We start from the raw sequence: 15,190 nt of genomic DNA, 5'->3' as shown, positions 1-15,190 counted from the left end.
AAGTGAGGGATCTAACATTAAGTAACCCTATTTTGAGATGTGAGGTATCACGATCTCTTTCAATAATGGCAGGAATGGAGGAGGTCTTTATCCTAATAAGATTGCTAAGGCGAACACCGCCATGTTTAGTTTTGCCCAACCTAGGTCGAGGCACAGACACAGTCTCAATGGGTATGGCTGAGCTGACTACACTGACTGTGCTATTGGCAGACTCCACTAAGCTGGCAGGTTGGCTAACAGCCTGCTGCCTGGCCTGCACCCTATTTCACTGTGGGGCTAGAGGAGTTAGAGCCCTATCTATGTTGGTAGATAAGATGAGAGCACCCCTCCAGCTAGGATGGAGTCCGTCACTCCTCAGCAGGTCAGGCTTGGTCCTGTTTGTGGGTGAGTCCCAGAAAGAGGGCCAATTATCTACAAATTCTATCTTTTGGGAGGGGCAGAAAACAGTTTTCAACCAGCGATTGAGTGCTGAGACTCTGCTGTAGAGCTCAGTCACTCCCCCTAACTGGGAGGGGGCCAGAGACAATTACTCGATGCCGACACATCTTTCTAGCTGATTTACACGCTGAAGCTATGTTGCACTTGGTGACCTCTGACTGTTTCATCCTAACATCGTTGGTGCCGACGTGGATAACAATATCTCTATACTCTCTACACTCGCCAGTTTTAGCTTTAGCCAGCACCATCTTTAGATTAGCCTTAACGTCGGTAGCCCTGCCCCCTGGTAAACAGTGTATGATCGCTGGGTGATTCGTTTTAAGTCTAATACTGCGGGTAATGGAGTCGCCAATGACTAGGGTTTTCAATTTGTCAGAGCTAATGGTGGGAGCCTTCGGCGTCTCAGACCCCGTAACGGGAGGAGTAGAGACAAGAGAAGACTCAGACTCAGACTCCGACTCGCTACATAATGGGGAAAACCGGTTGAAAGTTTCTGTCGGCTGAATGAGCGACACCGGTTGAGCATTCCAACAGTATTTCCCTCCAGAAGCCATGAGAAAGTTGTCCGGCTGCGGGGACTGTGCGGGGGGATTTATACTAACGTTACTATCTGTACTTACTGGTGGCACAGACGCTGTTTCTTCCTTTCCTACACTGAAATTACCCTTGCCTAACGATTGCGTCTGAAGCTGGGCTTGTAGCACAGCTATTCTCGCCGTAAGGCGATCGTTCTCCTGTATATTATGAGTACAGCGACTGCAATTAGAAGACATCATGTTAATGTTACTACTTAGCTTCGGCTGTTGAAGATGTTGACGAACCATGTCCAGATAAAGCGTCCGGAGTGAAAAAAGTTGAATGAGGGAAAAAAGTTGCGATGGAAAAACTAAAAATATAAACGGTAATTAAAAACAAAACAAAACAAAAAAAACATAAAGTTGTCAGCTAGAAAAATAAAGTAAAGTTGGCAGCAAAAACGCACAGCAACAAAACGCACAGCAACACGTCTGATGGATATACTGAGATCATGTGACAACAGATCACATGTCGCTGTCAAAGGTGCTTCAGCAAAGTACTGAGTAAAGGGTCTGAATACTTTTTTATTTATTTTTTATCAATAGGCAAACATTTCTACAAACCAGTTTTTTCTTCATCATTATGGGGTATTGTGTGTAGATGGAGGAAAAAACCAACTTCATCCATTTTAGAATAAGGCTGTAACGTAACAAAAGTCAAGTGGTATAAATACTTTCCAAAGGCCCTGTAAATGAGATGTTTATGTACAGTGGGGGGAAAAAGTATTTAGTCAGCCACCAATTGTGCAAGTTCTCCCACTTAAAAAGATGAGAGAGGCCTGTAATTTTCATCATAGGTACACGTCAATTATGACAGACAAAATGAGGAAAAAAAATCCAGAAAATCACATTGTAGGATTTTTTATGAATTTATTTGCAAATTATGGTGGAAAATAAGTATTTGGTCAATAACAAAAGTTTCTCAATACTTTGTTATATACCCTTTGTTGGCAATGACACAGGTCAAACGTTTTCTGTAAGTCTCCACAAGGTTTTCACACACTGTTGCTGGTATTTTGGCCCATTCCTCCATGCAGATCTCCTCTAGAGCAGTGATGTTTTGGGGCTGTCGCTGGGCAACACGGACTTTCAACTCCCTATAAAGATGTTCTATGGGGTTGAGATCTGGGGACTGGCTAGGCCACTCCAGGACCTTGAAATGCTTCTTACGAAGCCACTCCTTCGTTGCCCGGGCGGTGTGTTTGGGATCATTGTCATGCTGAAAGACCCAGCCACGTTTCATCTTCAATGCCCTTGCTGATGGAAGGAGGTTTTCACTCAAAATCTCACGATACATGGCCCCGTTCATTCTTTCCTTTACACGGATCAGTCGTCCTGGTCCCTTTGCAGAAAAACAGCCCCAAAGCATGATGTTTCCAGCCCCATGCTTCACAGTAGGTATGGTGTTCTTTGGATGCAACTCAGCATTCTTTGTCCTCCAAATACAACGAGTTGAGTTTTTACCAAAAAGTTATACTTTGGTTTCATCTGACCATATGACATTCTCCCAATCCTCTTCTGGATCATCCAAATGCACTCTAGCAAACTTCAGACGGGCCTGGACATGTACTGGCTTAAGCAGGGGGACACATCTGGCACTGCAGGATTTGAGTCCCTGGCGGCGTAGTGTGTTACTGATGGTAGGCTTTGTTACTTTGGTCCCAGCTCTCTGCAGGTCATTCACTAGGTCCCCCCGTGTGGTTATGGGATTTTTGCTCACCGTTCTTGTGATCATTTTGACCCCACGGGGTGAGATCTTGCGTGGAGCCCCAGATCGAGGGAGATTATCAGTGGTCTTGTATGTCTTCCATTTCCTAATAATTGCTCCCACAGTTGATTTCTTCAAACCAAGCTGCTTACCTATTGCAGATTCAGTCTTCCCAGCCTGGTGCAGGTCTACAATTTTGTTTCTGGTGTCCTTTGACAGCTCTTTGGTCTTGGCCATAGTGTGACTGTTTGAGGTTGTGGACAGGTGTCTTTTATACTGATAACAAGTTCAAACGGGTGCCATTAATACAGGTAACGAGTGGAGGACAGAGGAGCCTCTTAAAGAAGAAGTTACAGGTCTGTGAGATCCAGAAATCTTGCTTGTTTGTAGGTGACCAAATACTTATTTTCCACCATAATTTGCTAATAAATTCATTAAAAATCCTACAATGTGATTTTCTGGAAATTTTTTCTCATTTTGTCTGTCATAGTTGACGTGTACCTATGATGAAAATTACAGGCCTCTCTCATCTTTTTAAGTGGGAGAACTTGCACAATTGGTGGCTGACTAAATACTTTTTTTCCCCACTGTATTTCATTTTCAATAAATTTGCTAACATTTCTAAAAACATGTTTTCACTTTGTCATTATGGGGTATTGTGTGTAGATGGGTGACAAAATCGATTTAAGCTATTTTGAATTCAGTCTGTAACAACAGAATTCAGAATAAGTAAAGTATGAATACTTTCTGAAGGCCAACACATGGTGGCCCAGGTGTACTATGTGCCACTGGTGGGCGGTAGTGATGTTTTGATTGACGTGTGTGTTTCCTGTCTGTTGTTAAAGGAGTCAAGGCATGACAAAGAAAAATCTGAGAAGAAGGAGAAGAGGGACAGCAGCGGCGGAAAGGATGAGAAAAAACAATATCCTTAAATGTTTTTGTTTTTTTAAATGTTCTGGGTAACACTTCAGAACTGAAATTATGAAATGTATTAACTCCTGGAGCTCTAGTATTTGTTGTAACTATAATGTATTACCTTGAGTACTGTATATATTTTCATTTGATTATTCAAGGCAACGACCAAATCAAAATATTGTGTCTTTATAGAAACAGCTATCTCACAGGGGCATGTTTATTATCTAGCTACCTTGTGGTAGATTTTCTATTGATCTTTGTAGTGTGTATCTAACAAGTGAAAATACTTTTACTGTCTATTAAGTTTTTCCTTAATGGTGGTACTCATAAGTCCTCTGACAAGCACAGATAATGTGTTCTAGTTCAGTCAGTGAAGGTAAGTAGTAATGGAATACTATATGAGAAGTTAATTTACATTGTCCCAATTGAACATTACTCTTGACTTTCAAGCGTTTGTGTGATTTGGTCAGTGTCTAAAACATGTCTTCATTCTTCTGCTCCTTCCTCACCCTCCCCTCCCCATCTGTGGGCTGCAGCAGACCTGGAGAAGCCGTGTTTTTCCCCCAGACAGACAGATAGAGAGACAGACAGTTACCCTCCCTCCTCGCTGTTAGCTAGTGCTCCATTTTCTCTGCCTTGTTCAGTCTGAGATGAGGCCGCATCTGAAATGTTACTCTCATTTCTGCCTGTGTTTCTGTTGTAACTGTCTGCAAGTGATGTTAGTTTTAGTGTTTGAAACTTGCAGATCTCTTCTTTTTTTTTTTTTTCAATGTATTTCAGTAACCAACTGAAAGTGTCTTTTTTTTTTTTTTTTTTTTAACTTTTGAATATTGGCACAATGTGCTATTCAAATCACGAATGTTATTCTACTCAGAAATTAAACTGGTAACTTTATTAAATGCTCTCTTGAAAGCATCAGGTCATACAGTCGGTAATCACAAATGCCTGATTAAAAAAAAATTACCTGTTTCATGTTGTCAGGCTCCTCCCCTCTTTCTTGTTTTATTGGCATTAATAGACACTCTCCATATTTGCATTTACCTCATTTAGAGTTACATGTCTATTTATTTATCCTCCTTTTAATCCAAGCAAGTCTTTAGGCATGTATTGAGTGAAATGATACAAATGACCAGTTTGTATATTGTGTACAATAATAAAGAAGGTAACATGTAAGTCATGTCATATCTGTTATGTTTATTTTTCAATGTCCCCTTGCTATGTCCATAATGTGATTGTGTGTTATCAGGTTTTTAAAGCATTTGTAAAATGACAGTTCCTCCTTGAAGCAAATAAAATAATTGTACAAATTTCAAAAGCTTTGTACTCCAAATACAAATGTCTCAGAAACAACCTTTTTGGGAGTTTTTATCTGCTGTACTCAAGTGTATGTTTTTTAAAACTAATAAATGATAGTTTTCCTAGTGAGCCATTCGTGTTTGATGTCCACTTCTTTTCACTTTTAGGGTTATGTACCATCCCACTTCACTTCCTTCTTACAGTTAAGCTGATGTAACACAGATCGCTCAGTAGGTCAGACTAGACTTCCTCAAAATTATTAGAGAGAAAGTTTCAAGTTCCCACACTGAAATGGTACACAGAGAACGCTCTAAACGTTGCATTGCCTGGTGTGAAGCCTTGCACAAAGAGAAATCTCCAGTGTTGAGCAATGCTATAAAGCCTTATAGGAAAAGCTCCTGCAGTTTATTTTCGGATAAATGAAAAAAGATTGCAGTCAGAGTGCCGTATAACTTCAGTACACTGCCGTTTATCTGCAGTACACTGCAGTTATTCTACAATTACTGCGTCCAAAATACCACAGTTGACTGCAGTTTCAAAACTGCAATCTTTTTTTGTAAGGGAAGCTCTTAAATACATTACAAATGTATAGTCTAGTGTTCGCCCATCAGATTTTCCACCAATGCTTCTTTATAGGACACATCACTTCACTCTATACTCTGTAAACTGGCCATATCTGTGTACCAGGCGCAAGACCCACTGGTTGATGCTTATTTATAAAACCCTCTTAGGCCTCACTCCCCCCATATCTGAGATACCTACTGCAACCCTTATCCTCCACATACAACACCCATTCTGCCAGTCACATTCTGTTAAAGGTCCCCAAAGCACACACATCCCTGATTTGCTCGCCTTTTCAGTTAGCTGCAGCTAGCAACTGGTACGAGCTGCAAGAAACACTCGAATTTGACAGTTTTATCTCCATCTCTACATTCAAAGACTCAATCATGGACACTTACTGACACTTGAGGCTGCTTCGTGTGATGTATTGTTGTTTCTACCTTTTTGCCCTTCGTGCTGTTGTCTGTGCCTAACAATGTTTGTACCATGTTTGTGCTGCTACCATGTGTTGCTACCGTGTAGTTTTCATGTTGTGTTGCTACCATGCTGTGTTGTCTTAGGTCTCTCTTTATGTAGTGTTGTGGTGTCTCTCTTGTCATGCGTGTTTTGTCCCCGCAGGAGGCTTTTTGCCTCTTGGTAGGCAGTCATTGTAAATGAGAATTTGTTCTTAATTGACTTGCCTGGTTAAAATAAATAAATAGTGTTAAAACTAGGCTTCTAGTCATGTTGATATTTTACAGTTGAGAGCATTCTCCTGTCTGCCTCAGTGTTTTAGCTTGGTCGTAAATCATAAGTTCTCTGGCTTTACATCATTTATCACACAAAAGCCCCAGACCAAGTCCTGTCCAGTCTTGCAATCCTGCTAGTTTATACCTCTACACTGGAAATACCCTCTTTGTAATATAGTGCATTGTCATGAAAACATTGCTCGCATATACCATTCAACTGTAATGGCATTCTACTTCAGGGCAAGCCATATGGATTGTCCATATTGTGTCATTCTCTGCCCATTTCAAGATCATGCAGGATGAGTAGTCGGCTGGATAAATGTTCATATTTGCTGGGCTGGTTTCTTCCTGTGCATTACATGGTGCAGTATGATCACTGGAGATATTTGGATGATAAAATGTATTGTCCCTGTATGACAAAGAATAACATTCAATAGCTTATCCAATAATATTAGAAAATAACCGATTTTTAATCCATTTTTATTTACAAAATGTAATAAAATTATTTGTACAGGACCTCACAAGGTTCAGTATGTCCACACATGCAGTTCTTGTTATCACTACGTAGCGTGGCAATTTTCTCATTGCTGAGGTGCAGTTACAAATAAAATAACCAAAAGACTGAAAGGATCAAATTCATTATAAAGTTGAGATTGTTTGCTAACTTCCTAGGGTCTGCTTTAGGTTGCAGTTTGGTAAAGGGTTCACCAATTTCACATGCATTTTATTTGTAAAAAAGAAAAGAAAAAATCAACTGGAAATATACATGTTTCTTAACATTTATGGTTCTCCATGGTTTATAAAGAATTATCTTATTCATCATAATCCGTTTTGTCTTGGCATGTCTTCAAAGTGTAGGCTAGTGGATCACAGTTTTTGCAGAAACATAAAAACACAGAAATACTCTTGTTGTATTCTTCTGATAGTTATTTTTCTCAGAAACATAAAACAGAAATACTCTAGTTGTATTCTTCTGATCTCTCTCTCCACTCTCATTGATCATTATTCAGTAATTAACCCAATCTAAACAGAAAACACACAGGTACAAATAAATTAATGTAAATTACAACCAGATATAGTGTGCTATATTTACCATACATGTTAAGATAGAGATTTAACTCCTTTAAATATATTATCATTGGATTGCGTTGCAATTAGACTTACAATTTAAGAACCTTTTTCCATTTTAATGTGAAAGAAATGTAGCCGATTTTGATTAAGATGAGTACTCAAACCTTTAATATGTTGTAAATAGGGGTGTACTGTTTATAACCAAAAACCAATTATGCTCAGTAGGCCTATACTGCAAGTGTTCTCTACAACTGTTAATACTCTGTTCAATCAAAAACCTCAACAATATGGCCCCATATGGCTTTTAAAAACTGATCACATCTTCATAAAAACTGTTTTCAATGTAACATTTTCGGCAGTAGTGACAAGTGTGGGCCATGGCCCAAATTAAATATTGCATTTATTTTAACCAGTCATGTTATACTGCTACCATGATGATCAAATGGCAGCTTGTCCATCAGGCTCTGAGGAAATGGACAGCACCTAAGACATTTTAAATAACCAATGATTTCAAATTATGCACATATTTTAAATAAAAGATTAGGGTACAACATTGTCCTTTTCTATTGATCCTACCCTATTAAGTTCGTCTTAAAATTATTTTCAATGTCATATAATAATCTATAGTAAAATAGGAAGATGACTCTAGTACGTTAAATAAAAAAACATTTTTTCAATAAACATTTTACCACTAAAATATGCCTGTAAAGGCTTGAAATGACTTTAAATGTTCTCTGGGATGAGTCTCTTAATGGCTTTTTTTCTTCAAAATAATTCAACTAAAACTTTCCCACTTATAGATTACAACAGTATAAATGTTTTCTTTCTTTCCTACCCTATATTCTTTTGCGATTCTTGTATTTTCAAGTGAACCAAAATGGAGTTGCATTGCTGTGACGCTGAATGCTCCGTAAGGCACTAAGAGAGGCAAGTCCCATATTTCAAGAAGCACAAGTCCTATTGCGTCACCATCGTCGATTATCGTGCCAGGCTTGGCAACCCAGGATGGGCATTTGTTGACTGTGGGTTTGGGTCCAAGCTGATGACCAAGTCTGCCGCCTCGCTTCCAGGGTGCCAGCCAGTGGGTTGTATTCCTACAGAGTGACTGTCCCTTCCTCCAGACACACCAGCGGAAGGGACAGACTTCAGATCTGTAACACCGGAATCGAATTTCAACAGAATTTTTTGTTGATACCATAAAATGTTATATTTTTCAATAATAGGCAAACTTACATATAACATATAGACCATTCAGGGCCCTTGAAGGCTAGATTTCAACAGCATTCAAAATCAGTGTTTGTAGCCTATTCTTGAAAAATATTATAGAACATACAATACATGCATTGCTCATGTTGAAAACATTATCAGTTTATCATAACATTGTGTTGCAATGGCATACAGTAACAGGGTGACATACATTCTGAGAGACACTTAGTGCCCAAGACAGGGCTCTCCAACCCTGTTCCTGGAGAACTACCCTCCTGTAGGTTTTCAATCCAACCCCAGTTGTAAGTAACCTGATTCAGTTTATTAACCAGCTAATTATTAGAACCAGGTGCGCTAGATTACGGTTGGAGCAAAAACCTACAGGATGGTAGCTCCAGGAACAGGGTTGAAGAGCCCTGGCCCAAGACAACTGGGACAAAATGTGGGAGAGACATACCCCCTAGATTTTAACACTCTCTGTTCCATACACATTATAGCCTTCTCGGTATGTGGCAAAATTCTGGGTGTTTGCCGGAGGAGCTGGTTTAAAGTTTTGGGCATTCTTAGCCAGATTCAGTCTTTTGGTTTCTGCCCGTGACTTATAACAGAACTCTATCAAAGCCACGGTCATAGCCAGCCCTAGCCCTCCAACCAGAATATAGAAGACTCCCGCCACATTGCTCAAGCTTAGAGCACTTGTCTTGTCCTGGGGAAGGTAAAGAACAATGTTAAGAATTTTTTAACATACATTTTGGTTGTGACCTGATCAAACAAGAAAGGCAAAATCTCCCCAAGTCAAATCCAGCTCTAATGAAGACGACACCCCCACTATTAGTGATCTAATCGATTACCCCAACAACTCTGTATGGTTCTATCAACTGTGTAGGCAGTGAATCCCATGGAGACATATGCCTACTGTGGGGTAGTATTGAGGTAAACTGCAGAGGTTGACCTGCTGAATGACTTCCCTACAACAGTAGGAAGCTGGGAGCAGCTTGGGACTGTCTAGTAGGTCAGTCAATCCTCAACAATAGCAGGAGAGGTGGGTCAACTCTGCAGGTAGTTAATAACATAGCTAGATTGGTGAATGTCGAGAAAAAGGTTCCTTCTATCCTACTCTGTGGCTCGTTTACGAGGCCACCCTAAAGGAAGGTGGTCAATGTCGTACAGGTCAAAAAACTCTTGATTGGCCCTGACTTCACTATGATATTGTAGTTCTTCAAATGTACCATTAACAATCTGACTGCATCTCACAATTTCAATCAAAGTGGCAAGCTCTAGGAATTGTGAATTGAACCATTTTGCTGCTACTAAGATCCAAACTTAGATATTGAAATTAATTTATAAGAGTTTTACCATTTGCATTTTAACCCTATGAGTGTGTCCTTTAAAGTGTGCTTTGTAGACTGTCATAGGAGAACCCTGATGTTGGCTACAGGGCCTGTATGTCCTGTCCTCTGAATATCTCAGAGGGTTAAATAACTGCTTTATATTAGATCCTTTAACTTCATGAAGTGTGCAAACAAAATGTCCTTATTGTGACATTCTACAGTTCAAACATGACCTTCAGATTCCACATGATCACTGTGTGACCAGGTGGAGTTTGAAAGTTAGTTTGGAGTTTGTCAGAGTAAAGAAGCTTGTTTAGTAAGTCGCACTGCATAATGTTAATAGATTAAATATACTCAATTAGCACGCAAATAAGTAAGGACACTAATAAACAATATTTCAATACAAGTTTGGTTAACAAAACAGCAGCATAATGATTACAATTCAATGGATGTCATTTGTCTATGGTAAGTATGAATACAAATGTAATTTAACATTTTTCAAAGGCATGCTGCACCTTTTCAACTATCATTACATATGTCTAAGCTGTGTGATGAGATCTTAGGAATAATAATTATCATTATTATAACAGTAACGTAATGTAAACACTAATAATGTGGACAGTATTGTGGATAATGAAGTATTTGTAAGACAAACTATCCAATGAATATTGTTTAGACTGTTTTCACTTAGACTGTGTTGCAGATGTGTCATTCGAGGAAAATAAAAATAAAAATAAATAAAATGAAAGAAAATATATTCTATATATATATTTTAAATGTATGGTATTTAGGTATTTGCATATGAACAGTTAAGTCAAAATGCAATTTGTAATCAGTACAAAAAGACCTGCAGCGACTGACCTTACTTCCAGAGTCCTTGGTTCCACATTCACCCTTATCGTACCACCATTTGTTTTTCAGCTTGTCTAAGATGCCTTGTTCACTGAGTTTCAATACTGCAAGGTTTACAGGAGTTCTTCACGTGGGAAATAACATAAATAACATTATATTATGTTATTTTATGTTATTCAAACTTTAAACTACTTCATACTTTACAAAGCGATAGAGCAGGGTCCTGGCCAACACAACACAGAGAGCAGGCAAAACTAACTGTTACCTTTCATACACCAGGACTAACCCCTACCGTACCAGACCCTACCTGTATCGCTTTGAGTAATCGGCACACACTGTTCAAAAAAGTACTTACGATTGGGACTAGCAGAATGAGTAGCTACTGTAATATAGCTCTATATGTACATAAAAGAGGTGCAATTGTTATGGGCACATGTAGCTTTTTGACCAAGCGTTTAGCAAGGTGGATCTAACAGGAACCCTTTCATGACTAACAGACAAACAAAAACTAGCAGTCCGATTTTGTTCTAGCTGAGGGCAGCCAACACCTCACAAAATACAGCCCTTCACTGGACATGCATCCACACAGCCACCTAGAAATCCCACTTGCATAGGCCTATATATACTGTGCAATTACAATCAATCAAATGCAACATTGAGAACTACAAGAGAGCGGTAGATCTAAATTGGAGTAATATGGAATTGTAGCCAATCTGGTTTTCTATCATATCAATATATACCAATATATTGATTCTATGTAGCTCTGTGGCTGCATGATTAGTGGTATATAGCTACTTTTTTTAACTTCTAATTGCAATGAGATCACTAAAATCTACAGGTAGATTTGAATGAATAAGACTAAGAAATGTAAAAGCTAAACAGTTTCTAATGAGTCCTCAAGTAGGGCGTTATGTTTGTAAGACATTATGCTGTCTACATGACTGCTCGATTTCTGTATTTACTTTCTTTCTGAAAAATGATCATGGTTTGTAATTTAATTTCATTAAATATATTGTATTCACCACTGTAGCCTGCTTCATGCATAATAGCATAATATTTACATAAAAAAGGAGTTTAAAGAATGTGAGGTTATTTGATCTTATCTGGCTATATGGCTTATTTTTACAGCAATTTAGCCAACATACTTTGACAACATTTATGGTTCACAGCAAGTCTCAGAAAATAACTATGTAAATAGGAATGAGGTTAGTAACAGCAGCTTTGGACAAATAGTACTGTCTCCTGCTCATACTGAGCTGTTGCTTTGACATGGCAAGTCACATCGGGCAAGGTTCCAGTACTGGTACAGTGGCTTGCGAAAGTAGCCTTACAACCTGGAATTAAAATGGATTTTGGGGGGGTTTGTGTCATTTGATTTACACAACATGCCTACCACTTTGAAGATGCAAAATATTTTTTATTGTGAAACAAACAAGAAATAAGAAAAAAAACTGAAAACTTGAGCATGCATAACTATTCACCCCCCCAAAGTCAATACTTTGTAGAGCCACCTTTTGGCACATCTAGCCACTGGGATTTTTGCCCATTCTTCAAGGCAAAACTGCCCCAGCTCCTTCAAGTTGGATGGGTTCCGCTGGTGTACAGCAATCTTTAAGTCATACTACAGATTCTCAATTGAATTGAGGTCTGGGCTTTGACTAGGCCATTCCAAGACATTTAAATGTTTCCCCTTAAACCACTCGAGTGTTGCTTTAGCAGTATGCTTAGGGTCATTGTCCTGCTGGAAGGTGAACCTCCGTCCCAGTCTCAAATCTCTGGAAGACTTAGACAGGTTTCCCTCAAGAATTTCCCTGTATTTAGCGCCATCCATCATTCCTTCAATTCTGACCAGTTTCCCAGTCCCTGCCGATGAAAAACATGCTTCACTGTGGGGATGGTGTTCTCAGGGTGATGAGAGGTGTTGGGTTTGCGCCAGACATAGCGTTTTCCTTGATGGCCAAAAAGCTCAATTTTATTCTCATCTGACCAGAGTACCTTCTTCCATATGTTTGGGGAGTCTCCCACATGGCTTCTGGCGAACAAAAAAACGTGTTTGCTTATTTCTTTCTTTAAGAAATTGCTTTTTTCTGGACACTCTTCCGTAAAGCCTAGCTCTGTGGAGTGTACGGCTTAAAGTGGTCCTATGGACAGATACTCCAATCTCCGCTGTGGAGCTTTGCAGCTCCTTCAGGGTTATCTTTGGTCTCTTTGTTGACTCTCTGATTAATGCCCCCCTTGCCTGGTCTGTGAGTTTTGGTGGGCGGCCCTCTCTTGGCAGGTTTGTTGTGGTGCCATATTCTTTCAATTTTTTTATCATGGATTTAATGGTGCTCCATTGGATGTTCAAAGTTTCTGATATTGTTTTATAACCCAACCCTGATCTTCTCCACAACTTTGTCCCTGACCTGTTTGGAGAGCTCCTTGGACTTCATGGTGCCGCTTGCTTGGTGGTGCCCCTTGCTTAGTGGTGTTGCAGACTCTGGGGCCTTTCAGAACAGGTGTATATATACTGAGATCATGTGACAGTTCATGGACACTGTGTTAACAAACCTCCAAACGAGCTTCAATGCCATACAACAATCCTTCAGTAGCCTTCAACTGCTCTTAAACACTAGTAAAACTAAATGCATGCTTTTCAATCGAACGCTGCTAGCACGCCCGCCACCCGACTAGAATCACCACTCCGACGTGGTCTGACCTAGAGTATGTGGACAACTACAAATATCTAGGTGTCTGGTTAGACTGTAAACTCAACTTCCAGACTCACATAAAGAATCTCCAATCCAAAGTTAAATCTAGAATCGGCTTCCTATTTCGCAACAAACCTCCTTCACTCATGCTGCCAAACATGCCCTCGTAAAACTGACTATCCTACCGATCCTTGACTTCGGCGATGTCATTTACAAAATAGCCTCCAACACTCTACTCAGCAAATTGGATGTAGTCTATCACAGTGCCATCCGTTTTGTCTCCAAAGCCCCATACACTACCCACCACTGTGACCTGTACGCTCTTGTTGGCTGGTCCTCACTACATGTCGTCAAACCCACTGGCTCCAGGCCATCTATAAATCACTGCTAGGCAAATTCCCGCCCTATCTTAGCTCATTGGTCACCATAGCAGCACCCACCCGTAGTCTGCGCTCCAGCAGGTATATCTCACTGGTCATTCCCAAAGCCAACACCTCCTTTGGCCGCCATTCCTTCCAGTTCTCTGCTGCCAATGACTGGAACGAATTGCAAAAATCTCTGAAGCTGGAGACTCTTATCTCCCCCAATAACTTTAAGCATCAGTTGTCAGAGCACCCCCCGATCACTGCACCTGTACACAGCCCATCTGAAATTAGCCCACCCAACTACCTCATCCCTATATTGTTATTTAATTTGCTCTTTTGCACCCCAGTATCTCTATTTGCACATAATCTCTTGCACATCTAGCATTCGCAGTGTTAATACTATTGTAATTATTCTGCACTATAGCCCATTTATTGCCTTACCTCCATAACTGACATTTGCACACACTGTATATATATTTTCTGTTGTATTTTCTGACTTTATGTTTTTTTTTTACTACCCATATGTAACTCTGTGTTGTTTTTATTGCACTACTTTGCTTTATCTTGGCCAGGTCGCAGTTGTAAATGAGAACCTGTTCTCAACTGGCTTACCTGGTTAAATAAAGGTGAAATAAAAAAAAAAAAAAAAAAATGTGACACTTAGATTGCACACAGGTGGACTTTATTTAACTAATTATGTGACTTCTGAAGGTATTTGGTTACACCAGATCTTATTTAGGGCTTCATAGCAAAGGGGGTGAATACATATGCACGCACCACTTTTCCGTTATTCATTTTTTATAATTTTTGAAACAAGTTAGTTTTTTCATTTCACTTCACCAATTTGGACTATTTTGTGTATGTCCATTACATGAAATCCAAATAAAAATCCATTTAAATTACAGGTTGTAATGCAACAAAATAGAATAAACGCCAAGGGGGATGAATACTTTTGCACGGCACTGTATCAGTATGGAGAGTAGCAGCTAAACAATGGGCAGATTGGGCACAACATCAGGACAAACTGGGTGTACTGATGTCTGTTTCCCTACTAAGTCCCCAAGCAGGAAGAATCCCTGTCAATTGCATGGCTATTTGTTTTGGAAGAGTACCAACTCATTTTTTTTTACTATAGTAATGACAGACTAAATAAATAACAGTGCCATAACATAACAGTGTTATAATGCATGATGTAGACAAAGCACAAATAAATAAAACATTTTATTAATTTAGTTATCTCTTGCGTGACCCGTATCCAGAGCTGGCGGGGTGTCCTATGAGGGCATGCAGACACATTAAGTGACCCACAACAGCCATGACCCAGCAACCGAGAGGTCAGTGGACTGAGAGCACTGACTGGCTAACAGCGAGATAGAGGACAGTACTATCCTAGCTAACGTGTCACAGAGGGTATGTCTGTCTGTCCAGTAGCGGCTGACATGATAATGACACAT

The 15,190-nt window shown here is 39.7% G+C and overlaps 2 protein-coding genes across 7 annotated transcripts in view; one reads left to right on the top strand and one right to left on the bottom strand.

The window, feature by feature from the left end:
• LOC121573658 (THO complex subunit 2) overlaps positions 1 to 5,061 on the top strand; it is an 82,743-nt gene extending 77,682 nt beyond the window's left edge. The window contains exons 37-39 of one of the 2 annotated variants that reach the window (XM_045222484.1): positions 3,567 to 3,643; positions 3,961 to 4,012; positions 4,176 to 5,061. In XM_045222484.1, the coding sequence (XP_045078419.1) occupies positions 3,567 to 3,643; positions 3,961 to 3,988 (105 nt within the window). In that variant the 3' untranslated portion in view covers positions 3,989 to 4,012; positions 4,176 to 5,061. Of the gene's footprint in view, positions 1 to 3,566; positions 3,644 to 3,960; positions 4,013 to 4,172 lie in introns of both variants that reach the window. The other variant, XM_045222483.1, reaches the window with a different exon arrangement.
• A 1,623-nt stretch (positions 5,062 to 6,684) lies between these two features.
• The window catches only part of LOC121573657 (glutamate receptor 3), a 144,248-nt gene continuing 135,742 nt past the window's right edge, over positions 6,685 to 15,190 (bottom strand). Inside the window, exons 14-16 of one of the 5 annotated variants that reach the window (XM_045222478.1) lie at positions 10,691 to 10,805; positions 8,956 to 9,204; positions 6,685 to 8,443 (exon numbers count right to left, since the gene is read on the bottom strand). In XM_045222478.1, coding sequence (XP_045078413.1) covers positions 8,959 to 9,204; positions 10,691 to 10,805 — 361 coding nt within the window. In that variant the 3' untranslated portion in view covers positions 6,685 to 8,443; positions 8,956 to 8,958. Of the gene's footprint in view, positions 8,444 to 8,839; positions 9,205 to 10,682; positions 10,806 to 15,190 lie in introns of those variants that run through there. The other 4 variants (XM_045222479.1, XM_045222480.1, XM_045222482.1 and 1 more) reach the window with 4 other exon arrangements.

This window comes from Coregonus clupeaformis, chromosome 9, assembly GCF_020615455.1.
Source record: "Coregonus clupeaformis isolate EN_2021a chromosome 9, ASM2061545v1, whole genome shotgun sequence".
In the NCBI taxonomy this organism is placed as follows: Eukaryota; Metazoa; Chordata; class Actinopteri; order Salmoniformes; family Salmonidae; genus Coregonus; species Coregonus clupeaformis.
The sequence above is the reverse complement of the archived record's forward strand: the minus strand, read 5'-3'. Positions and strand labels throughout refer to the sequence as shown.